At 44.6% G+C, this 14,828-nt stretch overlaps 1 protein-coding gene across 1 annotated transcript in view; it reads right to left on the bottom strand.

Moving 5' to 3' along the window:
* The window catches only part of hectd2 (HECT domain containing 2), a 44,870-nt gene extending 30,764 nt beyond the window's left edge, over positions 1-14,106 (bottom strand). Inside the window, exons 1-8 of the mRNA XM_062526782.1 lie at positions 13,696-14,106; positions 12,867-12,993; positions 8,944-9,082; positions 8,285-8,387; positions 6,751-6,840; positions 6,551-6,615; positions 6,299-6,344; positions 2,661-2,770 (exon numbers count right to left, since the gene is read on the bottom strand). Of these exons, the coding sequence (XP_062382766.1) occupies positions 2,661-2,770; positions 6,299-6,344; positions 6,551-6,615; positions 6,751-6,840; positions 8,285-8,387; positions 8,944-9,082; positions 12,867-12,993; positions 13,696-13,773 (758 nt within the window). The 5' untranslated portion in view covers positions 13,774-14,106. The remainder of the gene's footprint in view (positions 1-2,660; positions 2,771-6,298; positions 6,345-6,550; positions 6,616-6,750; positions 6,841-8,284; positions 8,388-8,943; positions 9,083-12,866; positions 12,994-13,695) is intronic.
* Positions 14,107-14,828: the final 722 nt, after the last annotated feature.

Raw genomic sequence — 14,828 nt, 5'->3', positions numbered from 1 at the left:
ACACACACTACACACACACTTACGCACACCCCACATACACACACATTACACTCACTACATACACACACATCATAGTCATCACACACGTACACCACATAAACACACACACACACACACACACACACACACACACACTGTAGACGCACACACGCACACACATACACACACACACACTCACCATACACACTCACCACAAACACACATGCACGCACATACACACACACACACACACACACACACACACACACTCTCTCTCTCAGAAGAAGAAAAGGAAGAGTCTGGAGCCCCGTTAATCCCACTTCAAACCCGGGCCAGCCGCTCGGGAGTGGAGCGCCTTCCTCCCAAACACACGGTCCCGATGACACTTAAGCCCGAGCGGATGACTCTGTTCCTGACTGTCCCCAGAGAGCCTGGCCGTGCTGGAGGGTTTCATGGGAGGCGTCGCCAAGCGTCGCGACACAAGCCGCCCTCTACATACTTTTCATCCAAACCAACAACGAGCGTGTGCGTTTGTGTGTGTTTGTGTGTGTGTGTGTGTGTGTGTGTGTGTGTGTGTGTGGACAAAACAAAACAAGAAGCGGCTTCACTGAATGGGACTTGACAAGAGAAACTGTAACGTTGGAAAGCGGCATCAAGCAAGAGAGCACACTGGCGTTTGCTGTGACAACGAGACAATCTCTTGTGTGTTCCATCACGTCACACGTGCCAAAGGAGGCACTCAGAGCCACCATCACGTCACTTTGCATCTCCAGACACAGCTGGTCCCCTTCAACAACACTCGCCTCAGACCAGACACCAATGACAGAAGCCGCAAGGAACGAATACCAAAAACCAAGTCAACGAATGACAGCGGCAATAAGGAACGCATACAAAAATCAAGTCAACGAATGACAGCGGCAATAAAAAACGCGTACAAAAACGAAGTGAACAAATGTCGGCGGCAATAAAGAACGAATACAAAAATCGAGTCAACGAATGACAGCGGCAATAAGGAACGAATATAAAAACCAAGTGAACGAATGACAGCGGCAATAAGGAATGAATACAAAAAACAAGTGAATGGATGACAGCGGCAATAAAGAACGAATACAAAAACCAAGTGAACGAATGACAGCGGCAATAAGGAACGAATGCAAAAAAACATGTATAAGCAAACAGGAGCGAGTGAAAGACAATATTGAGGTTACAGAATATCAGTAAGTCTGTGAAAAGGATGTGCATGTAAGAACGAGTGAGACATGGAGGTTGTATTTTGGGCCCTATTCAAACGGCAAGAGACACAAGATGATCACCTGAAAACACTGAGGCGACAAGTCGCGGGCGAATCATCAGCTATGTGTTAGTCACTTTAGAACAAATAATATGTGAGTAACCCATGAGCAATATATGAGTGAGCAGGACATTAGAGTGTGGGAACGAACCGAACAAGGTAGTGAGTGAGTGAATGGGTAGGTGAATGAATGAATGAATGGATGGATGGATGATTGAACGAATGAACGAACCAACGAAACGAAAGAACAAACCAACAAATGAACAAACAAACAAACAAGTGGGTGAGTAAATCAGGGGGTGAATGAATGAGTGGGTGAGTGTCTGAGTGAGTTTTGTGGTGACCCTCACAGCTGTGGTAGGGGATGATACCGGTACAGTGTTGCACTTTGGAATGCCCAACAGAAAAAGGAGCTTAACGTCAGAGTCATTTTCAAAGATGACAAAGACAATAAATACTTAACAAATAGAATAACAAATAGAGAATGTTCCCCTTTCCTCCTTTCATCATTATGTGTGTGGAACAGCATCTCATATTTCATACAGGCTAGCTTTTAAATATGCTATAATATGGCGACCCACCCATGTTTACATTATAAAGGTCTACTTCTTTCCAATCTTCCATGTTTTGCTTCTAATATCTCTTTCACATATGATGCTAATGACATTTTAATTACAAAGGAAGAGGAAGTGGGTAGGGAGAGGGAGTAGTACGTTGTTTCAGACCTCATGAGTGAGTGCCTGAGTGAGTGAGTGAGTGAGTGAGTGGGTGAGTGATTGAGTGAGTGAGTGATTGAGTGAGTGAGTTAGTGCCTGAGTGAGTGAGTGGGTGAGTGAATGGGTGAGTGAGTGAGTGAGTGGGTGAGTGAGTGAGTGAGTGAGTGAGTGAGTAAGTGAGTGAATGGGTGAGTGAGTGAGTGAGTGAGTGAGTGAGTGAGTGAATGGGTGAGTGATTGAGTGAATGGGTGAGTGATTGAGTGGGTGAGTGAGTGAGTGAGTGAGTGGATGGGTGGGTAGGTGAGTGAGTAAGTGAGTGAATGGGTGAGTGAGTGAGTGAGTGAGTGAGTGAGTGAGTGGGTGGGTGAGTGAGTGAGTGAGTGAGTGAGTGAGTGGGTGAGTGAGTGAGTAAATGAGTGAATGGGTGAGTGAGTGAGTGAGTGAGTGAGTGAGTGAGTGAGTGAGTGGGTGAGTGAGTGAATGAGTGAGTGAGTGAGTGGGTGAGTGAGTGAGTGAGTGAGTGAATAAGTGAGTGAGGGAGTGCGTGAGTGAGTGAGTGAGTGAATTAGTGGATGAGTGGAGGTTTCAGAAAATGAGGAGAGTCACATTTAACGCAGAGAAGAAGGAGAGGGAATGAGGGAAGCGGGGAGGAGCGTCGGCCCTGCCAGACTTACTTCTTGAACCAGTGCAGAAGGAAATGGTGGTCGGCTTCTGCCAGGCAGCTGATCTTTCTCAGTAAGTGTGCAAAGATGACGTACGTGGCTGTGCTGGTATACTGTGGGTTCTGTGGAAAAAGAACCGACAGAGAGAGAGAGAGGGAGGGAGAGAGAGAGAGAGAGAGAGAGAGAGAGAGAGAGAGAGAGAGAGACAGAAAGAGAGAGAGAGAGACAGGCTTGTGTCATTAAATACAACTGGCCAAAACAAATGTAAGGAAAAAAAAAGAAGATGAAAGCGATCATTATTCTGTTGTGCCTCAGTAAAGTGTGCAGGGTTAACAAGTTTGATGTGGCTGTCTGGATATCCTGTGGGTTCTGCCACGAACATCGGAAGCCAGGTCCTCTTTACATGCGCTACGAGACTGATGAAGTAAAGTTCCTGTGATCGTCTTTGATCCGATTTAAAAATAATGCGTGACACTACCATAATGATATAGCTGCTATATTACATATGCTATATTATAGCATATCGTGCTCTAACAAAGACACATATATATATATACATATAAATATAGATATATACCACACCACCATACCATATCATATACCATTATGAGAGGAAAAAGTACATTGAAATGAGGAAATAATATTAGCCCTACTTCTGGGGCTTTTCTGCCCCGCCTGTCTAAGTGTGTGAGTGTGCAGAGATGACATGTATGGCTGGGCTGGTGCAGAGACACAGGCCATTACAAACACATCACTGAGACGAGGGAAGAAAAACAGAGACGAGGAGAGAGGGAAAGACAGAAAAAGAGGGAGAGAGGGGGGAGGAGGAGAGAGTGTGAGAGTGAGAGGGAAAGAGAAGGATTGAGAAGGAGCAAGAGAGAGAGAGAGAGAGAGAGAGAGAGGGATTGAGAGAGAGAGAGAGAGAGAGAGGGAAAGGAAATATAATGTTTGGTCAGGAGAGCGAGAGCACACGACGTCTGACTTCTAATAAAGGCTGGCATCACCACGGAAACCAGCGTTACCACTCCAGCATGACCTCATCCATTCCCGCTGCTGCCTTGTGTGTGTCTGTGTTTTAGTGTGTGTCTGTGTGTATTTTGGTGAGTGTGTGTGTGTGTGTGTGTGTGTGTCTGTGTTTTACTGTGTGTCTGTGTGTATTTTGGTGAGTGTGTATGTGTGTGTGTGTGTGTGTGTGTGTGTGTGTGTGTGTGTGTGTGTTTTAGTGTGTGTGCTTTAGTGAATGTGTATGTGTGTCTATATCTGCGCATAAGTGTGTGAATGTGTGTGTGTATGTGAGAGAGAGATGGGTGAGTGTGAATGTGTGTGTGTGTGTGTGTGTGTGTGTGTGTGTGTGTGTGTGTGTGTGTGTGTGTGTGTGTGTGTGTGTGTGTGTGTGTGTGTGTGTGTGTGTGCGTGCATCAATGTTTGTCCTGCAAGTGTGTACATCTGTGAATGTGTGTGTGTGTGTGTGTGTGTGTGTGTGTGTGTGTGTGTGTGTGTGTGTTTTGAAAAAGGCAAACAACTCAAGGCTCTGGACTGACTGACACTGTCGGGGCAGCAGATAATTGCCCCTGGACTCTCTCGTCGGCTGGGTCTGTCTGTCGCTCCCAAAATGTAGGTCACAAAAACCCACCGTCAGGAGCCCGGGGAGAACGGAGACGATCTGAACGTGGTGAGCCCTAACAGCAAACACACACGAACACACACGGGAACCCTAACGGCGAACACACACACGGGGCCTCAAACCTCAGAGTTAGGAGAGTCTGAGCCACTTAAGCACCTTAAGCCTCCTTCATAGACAGAGAAGAGAAGAGAGGAGAGGAGAGGAGCGGAGAAGAGAGGAGAGGAGAGGAGAGGAGAGGAGAGGAGAGGAGAGGAGAGGAGAGGAGAGGAGAGGAAAGGAGAGGAAAGGAGAGGAGCGGAGAGGAGAGGAGAGGAGCGGAGAGGAGCGGAGAGAGGAGAGGAGAGGAGAGGAGAGAGAGAAAGAGAGAGAGGGAGAGAGACGTTCACAACCAATAGAAGAAAGTCACATGTAAGAGAAAGACGAAGAGAGACAGACATGGAGGGTAGATGAAAAAGTAAAAGAAAGAGAAAAAGAAAGCTCTCTCTCATCCTCCATCTCTACCTCCTACTCTTCTTCCTTTTCCACATCTCTGTCCCTCTCTCTCCTCCTCCACCTCTCGATCTCTCTCTCTCTCCTCCTTCTCCTTCTTCCAGCTCTCTCCCTCTCTCCTCCTCTTCCAACTCTCTCTCTTTCTCTTCCTCCTCCTCTAAATCTCTCTCTTCCTCTCTCTCCTGCTCCTCCACCTCTCTCTCTCCCTCCTTCTCCACATCTCTCTCTCTCTCTCCCTCTCTCAGGCTCTCCCAGACTCCAGCATGGTGGCCTGTCCATATTTGGCTGGCGGTGTTGCCAGGCCTTTGGTTGGTCATGTATGAAGTAAACAGAGGGGTGGTGTTACATCGCCCTCGACGACAGAGCGCTGCCGCCGGCAACCACCCAGACGGGAGTCAATGGGCCATGTGTGAATAAGGGGAGTGTGTGTGTGTGTGTGTGTGTGTGTGTGTGTGTGTGTGTGTGTGTGTGTTTTGAGGAGGGGGGGGGGGGGGGGGGGGTTAAAAAAACTTCCACTCATTTGGATTGGGTTACTTCTACTTGTTCTTTCTCAGTCTCAGATTTAAAGTTGCTTCATTAGCATGACTACATGAGAACAGTTGCCAAAGCTAGAGTTTCTCCCTCTCTCTCTCAGTCTCCCCACCCTCTCTCTCTCTCTCTTTCTTTCTCTCTCTGTCTCTGTCGCTCTCTTCATATTTCTCTTTCACACACTGAGCACACATCTGCCTTTCTACATTCACTCCCAACTCCCACAAACATAATGGGAACATTTTCTTCTTATTCTCTCTCTCCCTCTCCCTCTATCTCTCTCTCTCTCCCTCTCCCTCTATCTCTCTCAAATTTTTTTCAATTTTTTTCAAATTCAAAGGAGCTTTATTAGCTCTCTCTCTCTCTCCCTCCATCTCTGTCTTTCACACCCTGTCCACTCCTCTCCTCTTCACCTCTACTCCAACCCCCACCCCCCTCAACCCCCAACCTCCATCTTCACCCACAAAGGGGACCTTTCTGTAACAGATTAGTGAGACTGTTTCACATGTACTGCTTAATCCATAGCACCACCCCTGAGCCCTGCACAATGACAAGCAACCACACTTCCACCACCCCTCCTCTGACCTCTCCTCTCCTCTCCTCCCCTCCCTCTCTTCTCCTCTTATCCCCTCTCCTCTCCCCTCCTCTCCTCTCCACTTCTCTCCACTCCTCCCGCTCCCTTCCCTCTCTTCTCTTCTCCTCCCCTCCTCTTCTTCACAGAGGAAATTGCCGCCTATTACTGAAACGTTCCATATGTTGGCATGGTTACGTAACAGGGCTATTTGGAGCATGAAGGTGGCTATCTGGTGAAGTCAGGAGACCACTATACTTCTCAGGGGAACGAGGAAAGGGTTGGGGGGGGGGGGGGGGGTTGTTAAGGTGGGGGGATTGCTTGTAGGAGTAATTGCTGGGGTAAATAATGAAAGGGTAAACAAACAAACAAGACATTCTGGGTCCTGAACACAAAGGTGGGCTTTGTGTAAACGAATGAGATGCAGCTGCTGCTTACCTGAACAAGTACAAAATAGGCCCGCAGGTCGTCTTTTGTCCGTGGCCTGGTGAGACAACAGACAAGCTTATGTAACCTTAACAAACAAAGAAACAACATTCAAGAGAAATCCTACATATATATATGCAATGCCAAGGCCATTCTGGGCACTCATTGGTGTTCTCTTCCATTTTGTTTAATCGAAGACATCGAACACATTCATTAAGATCAAAACGGACATGTGACTCCAAAGTAAAAAAAAGAGTCACTCACCCTTTCCATTCTCTTAATAAGCTATTAATGATGCCTTTTAATACGGCCTTCTGCGTTTCTGGAGGCTGTAAAAAAAGCAAAAAAAAAACAGAAACAACTTTATCGGGAAGTTGTGGCAATTACTGGCACTATAAAAGAAAACAAGTCGACTTGGAGCCATGAAATATGTCTGCGTGAGAGAAATTGCTTTGGGAACGTACTGTATGGAGTATGGCGTCGTAAACAGCGTTGACAAATTTGGTGTTAATTCCTGAGTCTTCAGTTGTGTTAAATGGAGCGTTCGCCTCTTTCTGAAAAACAGGAAAGAGAAAGAGAAAGAGAGTGAATGAGAGAAAGAAAAGGGAGCATGTGTTTCAACCTTCTTTTTTACTGACAAGACTGTATAATGAGTACAATTCATAACAATTCCCTATTGTGCTTCCAAGCATATGCTGGGCCACCAAAGAAACCACTGCAGGCGCTAGAGACAGAGAGAGAAAGAAAGAAAGAAAGAAAGAAAGAGAGAGAGAGTGAAAGAGAGAGAGATGACTGAAACAGATGAGACGGAGATTGGCCAAACACTCAGCCAATCATCATTGTCTGGTAGAAAAGAAGCCATATTAATATCCGGACCAGGTAGTGGCAGCGAAGTCTCCAGTTTCCTTATTGTGCAATGGCAAAAACAGCCTTTGAAAATGACTCATTTTTTTTCTCCCCCTCCTCCTCCCAAAGCCCCTTACACAGCAGCCACCGTGTGAGGCGAGCGAGTACCGTAACTTCTCCGAATGTCAAGTCAGAGAAAAGTGTCCATTACACACACTGCCCCAATGACTTCACTGAAATGACCGTCACTCGCCGCCGCGCTGTGTGTGCAATGTGCAATGTGCTTTCTGTCTCCTCCACTCCAGCTACAGCTAAGGGGGGATGGGTGGGGGGGGGTGAAAGAAAACCAACCAGACCCCGAAAGGTCTGCCGCCCCTCTGTCTTCTGAATGGCACCTTCTATAGGGCCATGCTTGGGCACAGGTGCTCTTATTTGCTGCACACTGAAAGAGGCCATTCATTCATTTGTGAGTGCCCGCCGGTTTTCCCCTCTCTCCGGCTCCAGAAAACAGTGGCCCTCTTTTTTCTCTTTTCTTTTTCGTATTTTTTTCCCTCAGGTATAAAAAAGGTAAATACACGAAACACAGCAGCCCAAGTCCACTGCTTCTTCTGAATGACCATTGTTGTGACTTCTGTGAAGCTCAGTGTTTGAAACCAGTCATGTGTTTGTGTGTGTGTGTGTGTGTGTGTGTGTGTGTGTGTGTGTGTGTGTAAAACATACAGAGTGTATCTCACTATACTGTATTTTCTTTGTGTGTGATCATAAATTGTAGCTATTTTAAAAATATATAGTGAAGAGGCTGATAGGAAGGGAGTAGGAGAGAGAGATGGGGTGGGTTCGGGAAATTACCCGGGTTGGACTCAAACCTGGATACAACACACACACACACACACACACACACACACACACACACACACACACACACACACACACACACACACACACACACACACACACACACACACACACACACACAAACACTCAAACACACACACACACACACACACAAACACTCATACACACAAACATACTGTCCGTTCATACATACATTACACAGACACAAACAAGTACACGCACATACACTTGGTGCTGGTATTGGCTCTGCCCTACCAGGTGAAGGTGCAGAATGGAAACAAAGGTGTGATGCCAAACCTTAAAGGCTGCGTTGAGTTCCAGAAAGGAGTCGAACGTGGTCAAGTAAAAGTCATGGATGTGCCTCCAGTCACCTGAGAGGTTGGCCTTCTCTATGTCTTCCCTGAAATGACGACAGAAAAAGGACATTACAGTTTTTTTCCAATCGTTTACACACAATTTTTTTTTATAAACACTTCACACAATTAACCGAACACCACAACCAATTAGCAGAACACAACAGCACCTGAGTGCTGCGTTTTCAATTTTGCACATGTGTGCTTACACACCTGGTGGATGTGATTCCATTTGTTCATTAGTGTGGTCATTGGCAAGCCAGGACTTTGTAATGAGAAGGAAGTACCTTACACCTTAATAATAATCTAAATTCTAGTGTGTGAACGATTGGAAAAAACTGTAAGACTTCAACAGATGGGAATGATAAACTGACCATGAGGTAGGTAGGTACAGTAGGTAGGTAGGTAGGTACAGTAGGTAGGTAGGTAGGTAGATAGATAGATAGATAGATAGATAGATAGATAGATAGATAGATAGATAGATAGATAGATATACTTTATTGATCCCCAAGGGGAAATTCAAGAAGGCTATACACATGAAATGAACAGTATGTCTGCAAGCTGTTCACACAGCTCAGCAGATCAGCGATGGCCGTCACTCACTGAAACTCTTTGGTTGTTTTGGTGCGCAGGGGGATGATGGGGTCGCAGGCGAAGCGGGCTTTCACTTCGGGGGGCAGAATGTCCAGGGAGATGCGATGCTTCTGTTTCACGCCCGTACAGATCGGAGGGAGGTCTCTCACTGTGCCCCCCATGACAAGACAAAAAGCACACACACACGCACGCACACACGCACACGCGCGCACACACACACACACACACACACACACACACACACACACACACACACACACACACACACACACACACACACACAAACACAAACAGAGAATGTGTCAATATATTACAGCTCTGGGCAATCAGTGGCCATATCAATATCTACAGTATGGTAAGTCAGTCAGCAAGCACCTTTGGCTAAAGTGACTCATAGATGCGCTTTTATTACTCAAGTGTGCTCCAGTGGGAGCTGAACCCATGACGTTGGCGTAAAGCAAGGATGGTAAAACAACAATGGAAAGCCTGGACCCAGGCACTTACGTACCAGAAACGAGGCCAAAATAGGTCTGCTCTATTGGCAGAGCTGCAGCCAGAGCCACTGCTGCCCAGTGAGGTTTTTAGGGGTATGTGTGGTAAACAGAAAACCAGCCAAGTCAGGCCAGCCATAATTGACCAAAATTGGTTAAATCTTGGTTAAAATTGGTTTAAAATTGGCCTCACTTTTGACTGAGTATATATGCCATCCATCAACTATTCCAGGCAACGGTGTTAGCACCTTGCTCAGTGTCAGGTGAGTTACAGGAACATGTAGTTACAGGAGATGTAGGACTTATTGCAGACGTAGCACATAAAATAGATGTTGTTGTACATATTGCAAGTGAGTTCAGAACTTTCCACTTCTTTAAAAGAACGGCAGTCACCAATTCCAACATCATTAACCACTGTTATGCAAACCCACTTGGGCCTCGTTTAAAACAGGCTTAATGAAGGTTTCACTAGAGCCAATCAGCTATGACCGGCATGATGTCATATGGCCCATGACAACAAGAGAGAACAACTTCAAAGCAACATCAAACGCTTTTTAGAGGTCAATCTGAAACCTTGTGTTTACATGGCGTAATCCAAGGGGAAGGGGGGCGTGTTTAGGCAAGCCCAGACGAAACCGTACATTAACTACACATAATTGGGTTCTGACGGGAGGAAAATCGTTCAAGTGACCTTGCGTCTGGGCACAATTGGGGACAATTATCATCATCCGAATAACCACTTTGCTTCTTAAAAATAAAAAAAAAATAAAAATGCCACCGGGCCCACCAATGATTCTTGTAATTTGCAAACAACTGCTAGTAACCAATAATCACCAGCAACTGACAATCTTACAGACTGTGTGGGGGCGGAGTTCAGGGAGAGAACAATATTCATCACTGCTGGGCAAGTTAAGAAACCCTTTTTTTTTAGCTTGCAACTTCATCAACTCAAAATTATTGTAACAAGGTCCAAGTACACATTTGAGAAAAACGTGGCTGCAAATTCTGATTCAAATAACTGTCATTCTACACAATTCATTCTCATATCATTTTGATTTAATATAATTTCTATAACAGATATAATAATATTATTTTGCACCAAATCATATTAAATGATTTTACATGATGCAGTAATTCACAGGCGTTGAGCTGCGCCAAGGGTTATAAAACAGTCCTGGGTCTTCTCTGGTGCAGCAATCTGAATCAACAACAACATTCAGTCGAGCAAGAATGGCCCGCACGCAGAAGGAAAAACACAAAACAGAATTCAAGCCATTTGCGTATAAATTGGATTCACCTGTTAAATCTGCATATAAAGGGTGACCTAGACTCTAGTGTGCTTTGCCAGTTGCACTAAGGAAACTAAGGAAAGCTCCACATGGACTGAAATGTCAATCAACACAACCAGAAGCGTGGAAATTAAGAAACATAAACCCCAAAATAAATAGGCCATACAAGAAACCATTTAAGAACATTTCTGATTGCCCAATATCCAGAGGTGGAAAAATCCAGTTTTCAGAAAGTAAAAGTCCTACCACATATCTGTGCCAACCATTCATTTAAACCAGCTGATTCTAATTAGCACAACTCTTCAGCTAGGTAGAGCAGCTAACTGATGAGATCACCTGTGCAAAAGTGCACAGGTAGAACCAGTACATGATCAGACTTTTACTCACTGAAGCTGGAGTTTTCCACCTCTGCTAATATCTATTGTCTGGATACAATGCAAACAGCTGGATGTCCTTGGACATGGTGGTGATCTGGTGATTCTATTGTTGTGGGTGGCGCAGAGTTACAACACCATCCTCAGATTTGGCCCAGATTTGGCCCATATTTGGCCCAGATCTGACATCAAACCAGGACCACATCAGTGTGATGCTGACTCCAGTCAGCTGTCATAAGAACATGCATGACTCCGAGGCAAGCTCTGTTGCTCGGTTGTTGCTTCCTGTCCAATTAGTTGACTTTGTATTTATTGATCCAAGACACTGAAGTTCTGCAGCAGCCATAATCTCTGAGATTAGAAGCAAGCTGCATTTTTGAAAAACATTAAAAAATGATTTGTCTCGCTTCTGAGGCATCGATATTTTGCGTCACGAGGCAACGCAATGGAAGCCACGCTAGTAAGCAAAGGATGTGTTTTGAATCCCAGCTGGATCGCACACACACACACAACCTATTCAGCTTCTAATCCTTTCAGCGAGCATCGTGACAGCAGCAGGAACAATGTCCTCCGGTTGAGGAGAGGCTGGGGCTGATCAGCCGTCTGTTCTACGACACATCTGTAGAAGCCATCGCTGCTTTAAGTGCCCGACTACATCTTTTGATGTCGACGCACCCGAAAAGGCAGAGCACATCTTGAAGTGTTCATTAATTCAAAGCAGACTGTAAGAGGCCTTCCTTTGAAATTCAATGACATTTTTTTTTTCATTATTATTTCCCAACAATACAGAATTTGTAGATGAAAAGGTCGGTGCCTACGTAAATTTTGCATTCAAGGCTCATACAACCATGAGCAATGTTTTTCACTAGTTTTCAAACCTTGACAGAGATGATATAGGCCCAGAAATGTATACTCTTCTAGCCTCGCTCAAGGTATCAGCATCACTAAGCATAAACTGAGTTCTACATCCCAATCTCCATCTAATTGAATTGTCTTAAAATGTCCTCCAGGGTCGCTTTGAGGATTCCACAAAACGCATTAAACAGAGCCATCAATGTACATTCTGAATGCATTTCCACCCCCCAAAGAGAAACATTCATCAGAGAAAATAAGAAAACAAATCAATAGGTTACATACTGATTGTGTTTAATATCAGTGTCACTAAATCAAAGAGGCGCCTTAGCAAACGTGCACATTCGAGGGTTAAACGAAAACTCTGACGTCATTATTCTAATGTATCTTTTATTGTTGTTGCTGGTCTGTCATTATGTTATAGCAGAGTTATGAACATTGACAGCTTAATTTTATGATTACAACTTGAAGTTGAAATGCGCACTGACCAGGCCTTACAACCCCAAAGAATGCAGTTTAGTCTAAAAATACTGACCTGAGTCATCAGTATGATCTCATTTCAGAATGTGTCATTTTATATAAATCACTAGGTCTGGATGCAATAATGAACCCATTAATTTGTCTGTTCTCTCTCTCTCTCTCTCTCTCTCTCTCTCTCTGTGTAAGTATGAATGTGTATCTGAGTATGTGAGTGTGTGTGTGTGTGTGTGTGGGAGGGGGGGTAATATGGTGGTCTGTGTGTTTGCTCAAATGTGATTTTGTCATTACAGCTAATAGCAGAGGCTACAACACCCAAACACCCCCTTTTGAGAACACTTTAAGAACTCAGTCCAGGCCGACTCTTCCAACAGCATCAGAGCAATCTCAGTGCATGTCCAGACTACCTTCCAAAGAGCGGACCAAAGATCTTTTGGACTGGAGCTTACCGTGTCTGATGGCAGGTAGGATGATCGGCAGAGACAGTCCGTGGCCGGCTGTTTCTCTCCTCTGACTCATGGAGGAGAAGAAGTTTCCATAGGAGGCACACGGCTGCTTGGATCCACGCTCCAAACCCTGTCATTGAAAACACAAATCACTATGATGGCAAGCCATAAGGATTTTTTCCGCTGGGCTAGTTTCTCTCTTCTGCTATCAGTTTTGGGAGAATCTGTGATGTTCTGAGGAGTTGCCCTTAGGCTGCAGGTAATAGGCTACAAGACTCAGAGAACTGCTAGACCTCAAGCCAAGGTTAACCACATCAGTAAGCTTCCACTGACCAGACAGACTGCATCAATGAGGATGCTCTGGCAACCCACTCATTTTCACAGAACAGGCAGCTTTGGTAAAGTAAAAATAATGAACAACACTGTTTGGCTTTAAAACTGGCAGTGCAGTGCTACATGTCAACCTGTTTATTTCCAATTTAAATTTCTATTTGTAATCTTCCATTATTGTCAGTGACTAAAACGGTTATTGCTGTATTAAGATAACAACAAATAGGCTACATTAAAATGTTGATGCATATAACAATGAAAAAGGAAATTTGCTGAACCTAACCATATGTTTAAATAGCTTAGCATATATGATTATTTTTGAATTATGGAAATGACATAGAAATGAAGACGAAGGTTTGACGGATGAAAAAAATACTTTGATGTTTTGTTACACAGGGACAATACATTGAAGTAGAAAAAAAAACAACGTATCGTTATCCAAGTTTGTGTACTGCGATTACGCACTGCATAAAACAAATAGGTCTACTATATTTGTACTTACATGATTAAAAATAGGCGGAAGCCTGTCTCGTTCCCTGTCGTCCACTGGGGAGTTGTTCTCACTCATGTTTAGATGCATTTCGTCCTTTCAAATGTCTTATTCCGAAAGCAGTCACTTGGCATTTTCTTTCCTAAAAAGTATACGAGTACGCGTTATACAGAGAACGAAATAGTCTCACTTCACTTGAACTTCACCAAGGCACTGCTTGGGTGATGCATAACGGTCCAAGAAACGCAAATTCAGAACGATGTGTTCTTTATAGAAGCTTAAGCAGGTGAGTTTTCCAAAGTAGCTCTTCTTGAAAGTTGATATGGATGCTGTGTGCTCAAAGGAGAAATCCGTCGTCGTTCAACAAGAAGAAAAAAGTTCGTGTAGTCTACGCGATGCTGCGTTACAATAGTTACTTGTCCGCTAATGTTCTATAGAAAAAAGTGCTCTGGCGTTCGTATGTGCAGGCCAGCTGCATGCTGGCGCCATGTTGTTTGATGAGGTTTGTAGTTACGGACTTGGATACGGAGACTTCGACTACGTAAGAGAGGGGTTGGTGCTCGCCTTCTCTGCGCTGAGTCAGATTTATAGTATCTTTCCTGGAATTCAACCTATCCCCAGCAAAACAGACCTGGCTACTTCACGCTTTATCCCAAGATAAATGTAAAAAATATTTCGTAGAAAGAAAATGTACACAACGTGTTTTTGAACTATAGGCCTAGGATAGATTATACAATAAGATGTAATAGTTGCGTGAGTCTGAGACCGTAATTCAGAGTTAATCAGAGGCTGTCAAAAAGCCTACTGGAAAATCTACAATGCGTTCACTGGTGCATCCAACCCCCCACACATTATGTAACTGTCTCCTCTTCTGTTCTGTATGTTCATGATATTCCAAGAAAAGAAGTCATCCCTGGCGGGGTCAGGTCAGCTAATGAACCATAAAATGTAAGGCCAGATCTCCACCAGTCTCCTTTTATTCACTGTGTTTACAATTGATGTTGGTGAGAGTGAACTGCTCTCTCTCTCTCTCTCTCTCTCTCTCTCTCTCTCTCTCTCTCTCTCTCTCTCTCTCTCTCTCTCTCTCTCTCTCTCTCTCCCCCTCTCTCTTTCACACACACACACACACACACACACACACACAC

Source organism: Sardina pilchardus, chromosome 22, assembly GCF_963854185.1.
Source record: "Sardina pilchardus chromosome 22, fSarPil1.1, whole genome shotgun sequence".
NCBI classification, from domain to species: domain Eukaryota; kingdom Metazoa; phylum Chordata; class Actinopteri; order Clupeiformes; family Clupeidae; genus Sardina; species Sardina pilchardus.
The sequence above is the reverse complement of the archived record's forward strand: the minus strand, read 5'-3'. Positions and strand labels throughout refer to the sequence as shown.